At 39.5% G+C, this 5288-nt stretch overlaps 1 protein-coding gene across 1 annotated transcript in view; it reads right to left on the bottom strand.

Moving 5' to 3' along the window:
• Positions 1–2880: 2880 nt before the first annotated feature.
• Positions 2881–5288, bottom strand: part of GSKIP (GSK3B interacting protein) — a 3439-nt gene continuing 1031 nt past the window's right edge. The window contains exons 2-3 of the mRNA XM_009881526.1: positions 3665–3923; positions 2881–3042 (exon numbers count right to left, since the gene is read on the bottom strand). Coding sequence (XP_009879828.1) covers positions 2881–3042; positions 3665–3922 — 420 coding nt within the window. The 5' untranslated portion in view covers position 3923. The remainder of the gene's footprint in view (positions 3043–3664; positions 3924–5288) is intronic.

The raw sequence follows: 5288 nt of genomic DNA, 5'->3' as shown, positions 1-5288 counted from the left end.
CCTGCGGGGGGCTGGGGGGTCTCGGGCAGCTCCGCCGGTAAGGGCCGTCGTCAGCAGCAACGGGCATTTCGTGTGTACGCATAACCTTTTTTTTTTTTTTTTTACTACCCAATTCAATCCATCCGACGCAGTTTTATACCTAATTCAATCTATAGCTACGATCTATCAATCAATTTAGCTAAATTATCCCCGGAGAAACTGGGATAGCGGCAGCCAACGAATGAGGGGCGTTATTCCTGACTTCTAGATGCCGAGCAGAGCAAAAATGTACGTGGTACTGCGGAGATAAAAATAGCGTTAATTAGGTTATTAGACATCCTTTCAGACAGCAGGCAGGCTTTGAGGCTTTTTAGGTAATTCAGAGATTAACAGCTCCATTAGGGCAAGCAGCACTCGTTAAGGGGTCCGGCGAATGAAAACAAATGACAGCCAAAGGAGACTTGTTGAAGTTCTCCCTTGTCAGTGCTTCGAGGCCACAGGTTGGATGTGGCTTTGAGCAACCTGGTCTGGTGGGAGGTGTCCCTGCCCATGGCAGGGGGGGTGGAACGAGATGATCTTTATGGTCCCTTCCAACCCAAACCATCCTGTGTCCCAGAGAAGCTCCCTCCCCCTCCCCCTCCCTATAGGCAGCGATGGCTATCTATAGGGACTGGAGAGCATTTTCTTCATGCTCATAAACCCAGACATAGTGGAACGATATTTCCCATTTTTGAGTTAACCCTGCAGTACATTGTAAGCAACAACAGAAGTTTCTTCTGGTAACACCTACAAAACACCTGTTTTGACAGCATTTCTCAGCTTAGGTTTATAATAAGCACGCAAAATGACAAAGCATTGTAAAGATATCTAAGAAAAAGAATAATCTTAGCAATATAACATTTACTTTGGCATTTTTCCACTTGTGCTTCTAATACTTCCTTTCCAAGTCCCTCTTTACAATCACCTACCTTGTTTTCTTCACGACAAAGTTTAAGCAGATAAAAGTTTGCAGCCAAAGGTTTTCAAATACTTAACTATTTGATATTTCAGATTTTTTTTATGGGTGTGATGACTTTGGTTGTTTACTCCCTCCTTTCCAGTGGCTTTCCCCCCAAGAAAACTACAACACACTGGTGCATTTATTTAATGCTTTAGTCACTGAAATTGAACAAGTAAATTAGTTGCAAGGGAAAATATTCAAATATAAATTTGGTAAAGTACATTCTCCTCACAGAGGACTAACCACGTGCCACAGACCTGTGTGCAAAAAGAGAGCCTATGAACAATTTTTAGAGCATGGAAGCATACCCTAGGGCAGAGGATTAATATCAGAAGGTTCAACCTAAAAGGATAATAAAATAAACACAAAATTAAGCTCTGGAAAACAGCAGCTCTAACTATAGCTGTCTTGTCAGTCATAGTTGTACATCATTACCCCAAAGCTATTACAAAAGCTCTACTAGGCTTCTTCAATTAATATAACTAATCCTTAGCAGGCAGAAATCAATATAGCTCTACTGAAGTCACTGGAATCTGTGACTTCCTAAGAACTGATGTGTCCCTAAGCGTAGATCCAAAAAAAGCTACTGCATGTACTTGTCACAAAAGCATGGCAGAATAATGGCAGGATTATTTAAATAAAGATGCACAAATACTGAATAATACAAGAATACAAAAAGTATGAACGTCATAGAACATTAGTTCAACAGTACTGGTATTTCTAAGCAACTGTAATTTTTAAAAAGTCTACCATTCAGTACATATTTGAAAAGATACAGCAGAACAATAGATTTATAAAGAGATTTGTACCAGTTTTAAAGTAGAAAATACACGTTATATGTTCCAGTTTGTATTACTCTTAGCAAATTTCATACAGCCTTTGGTTTCAAACCAATACAATGCAATTAACATTACAGTGCTTACTTAGTATTCATTAGGAGAAGACGCTGTACAATTGAGGGAGAAAAATGTGAAAAACGGGAGTACCAAAGTACTGTATTATAGAAAGTAAAGGCTGAAGCAAAAATACTCTTGGGTATATCCTGTACATCATGTAAACACACATTCAGAATAGTAAACAGGCTAAAATGTCTTCCAAACCTCCCAAATAGTTATAATATAGCATACATATACATAAATATAGCATATTTAACATCATCTTTAGGAAATGTAGCCCATTACATCCTAATTCTGTGCTTAACTCATTTGCAATTCAGACAATACATTCATATATTAGCAGTACATGTCATTTATTATTCGGAGTTTGCTGGTTGCCACAGACAAGGACCGATCAAACAATACTGAGCCTTGCTTTTAACTCAGATACTGTCACTATGTAAGCAATGCTCAACTGTTCAAGAATCACCTTTCTTGTTACCGAAGCTGAGACTTTTCAGATTTATGTATAACAAATCAAGCTGAAATTCTGTCCTTTGCAGAACAGTAGTTTTCCCAATTATTTTTCATTAATTGGGTACAACAAGTAGCTTCTATTTTAAAATGCAGATATGAAAATTATCGGTAAGCACACACAAAAAAGAATTACTACTTGTATATATAACATTCAGTCTCTGTCTACTGTTTTAGAGTTTTGGATAATAACACTTTGAAAAAAGACCAGATTTTTTGAATGCTGTAAGAAGCAACACTTACTTGCTTACTTACAACAAAAAAGAAAACAGAAGTTTATTAATTTTACAATTTATCAAAGTGGCTTTTAATAGCATTGTGATATACTCAAATCCATTATAGCAAAATTTTCTAGAGTAGTACTAGCATGAATTAGACATTAATGCAAAAAATGAAGCTTAAAGATGTTTGTGATTATGTTTGTAAGAAAGATCTCAGCGCCTCATACTAAGAATCCCTTCTAGCATTAAACCTTTCTCCCTTTTGGGTAAATCACGACTGACTCTCTTTCTTCAAAGCTTCTAGTCTTTGTAGTAGTGCGTTTCCAAACACCTCTCGATATGCAGGGCTGAGAGAGTCCAATAAGGAGTAGACAGTTTCATGGTATGGAGTTTGCAATCTGTCATCAGTCTGATCAAAATCATAAGCTACTACCTGCAAAAAAAGAAACCACTGATTAAATTTCTGTGATTAGGATCACCTTGCAATGGGAAACAGATATCACACCATTTAATGTTGCCAGTCAGGGTGGTACAGTAATGTGAGAACAAAAGATACTGGATTTAAATCACAATCTGTGCTTTCTACTACAGGGCTTAGTGGTAACAGAGTATTTAAACAGTTTCAAATACCTTTTGTCCAAAACTCAGAATATTAGTAAAATCTATCTCATGAGCTTTGAAAAGAAGTCTTACATCTACGTGTTTGCACAAAACATGCATATGGTGCAAAAAGGAGTTGTATACATGCTGTATTACTGACTTATCCGGGTACCTGAGAAACCCAAAGACTGACATGTATGTAACAAACTGCTGCTTCAGTCTTCATTGTTTTGTGTCTCAAATAAATGCCTGTTTTTTCATCAACTTCCCTTCTTGCTTTGTTGGAAGTAACTAGTTAATGTTCCACCTTCTAGGAGAAAACATGTAGAACAGGCTTTCATAAAAGTACAAGAGGAATACGTATGCTGTTTTGGTGTCACTGAAGTATTTTTCTGGGCACCTTTTGAATACTATCATTGTTCCAGGCTTAAGAAATTATAAACAAATCAGTTTACCCTGAGTCCTGCTTCGGTGAGTTCCAGGCAGTATCTGTTCCTTTCCCTGGTTTCCACATTGATATATGCTACATCCTCTGCACAGGGAAGCGTTTTTGAGACAAACATGTTGCTCACAGCAAACAGAACATCATTCACAACAGCTTCGGCTTCTAGTCTCATATCTTTCACATCTGTTCCTTCGAAGTCTCTATAATCAGAATCATCTTCAAAATCCGTATTATTGGGCAACTCCATAGGATTGCAATCAGTCTCCATGCTGCATAAGGAAAAACTTATTTTAGATCTTTCATACCACTACACTCTATATTAACTACATAAAACAAGGGATATATCTTAAGCAGACATACTTAACATTCGCCAATAAAATGAAAATATAAGACCCAGTGACTTCCATAACTCATGAAACAGCAGTCCAGAGAACTCAAAACCAAGATGTTGAGAACAACTTCTTAGGAAGGTTACATTAGCACACAGAAGCAGAATCAGTACCACTGAAGTTGCTGCTTCTTATGCGAGTAACTCGCATTTTGTTGTATAAGACTCTGTTATGATTCAGCAGTAATTAATTCTGCCCATTGGTGATCCAGAATGCAGTAGGAAAACAAGTCATGCCTGGAAAAACTGAAATCATAGAATCATAGAACTGCCTAGGTTGGAAGGGACCTTCAAGACTATCAAGTCCAACCATCAGTCTAACACTGCTAAAATCACCACTAAACCATGTCCCTCAGCACCACATCTACCCGTCTTTTAAATACCTCCAGGGATGGCGAGTCCACCACTTCCCCGGGCAGCCTGTTCCAGTGCTTGATAATCCTTCTGGGGAAGAAATTTTTCCTAATATCCAATCTAAGCCTCCTCTGGCATAACTTGAGGCTGTTTCCTCTTGTCCTATGCTCTGTTACTAGTTAGAAGACACTGATCTCCCCTCGCTACAAGCTCCTTTCAGGTAGTCGTAGGGAATGGTAAGGTCTCCCCTGAGCCTCTTTTTCTCCAGACTAAACAACCCCAGTTCCCTCAGCCGCTCCTCGTGAGACTTGTGCTCTAGATCCCTCACCAACCTCGTTGCCCTTCTCTGAACAGCACTTCTATGTCCTTCTTGTAGTGAGGGGCCCAAAACTTAACACAGTATTTGAGCAGTATCTGTAGAAAATAAAAACCTATTGTTGGTGAATTTAAGAAAGACTTAGAAAAGTCTGTGAACTAAATGGGTTATCAGAGACTATAAAGACATATTAAGAGCAGCTTTTTGTTTACAGTCACTAAAGAACAATTTTCTTGCTCAGCTTTTATACACTGTCAATACACTTCAGAGACATCCGCTGCTGGCCTTTACAAGCAATCATTACCAAAAAGGGACGGACTCTGTGGGGGTCACCACAGCGGCTCCAGCATTTGCCTCTCGGGTACCGGTGTCACCATGGGGCCTCAGCTAACCTACACCCATAGGGAAACCTGCCCGAGGCCCACAGGGGCCCTTGGGACGCTGCCCTGAGGGCTTTGGTGGCTGAGCACTGCTGCCAGGAGGGAAGGGGGGTCCGGCAACGACTGATCTGCAACACGCAAGCCATATTCACACCGTGACATTCACCCCTTCCTGACGAAATCCCACCTTGGGCCT

The sequence above is a fragment of the Charadrius vociferus genome, unplaced genomic scaffold (genome assembly GCF_000708025.1).
Source record: "Charadrius vociferus isolate BGI_N301 unplaced genomic scaffold, ASM70802v2 scaffold282, whole genome shotgun sequence".
NCBI lineage: Eukaryota > Metazoa > Chordata > Aves > Charadriiformes > Charadriidae > Charadrius > Charadrius vociferus.
This window is presented reverse-complemented; position numbering and strand designations above follow the sequence as displayed.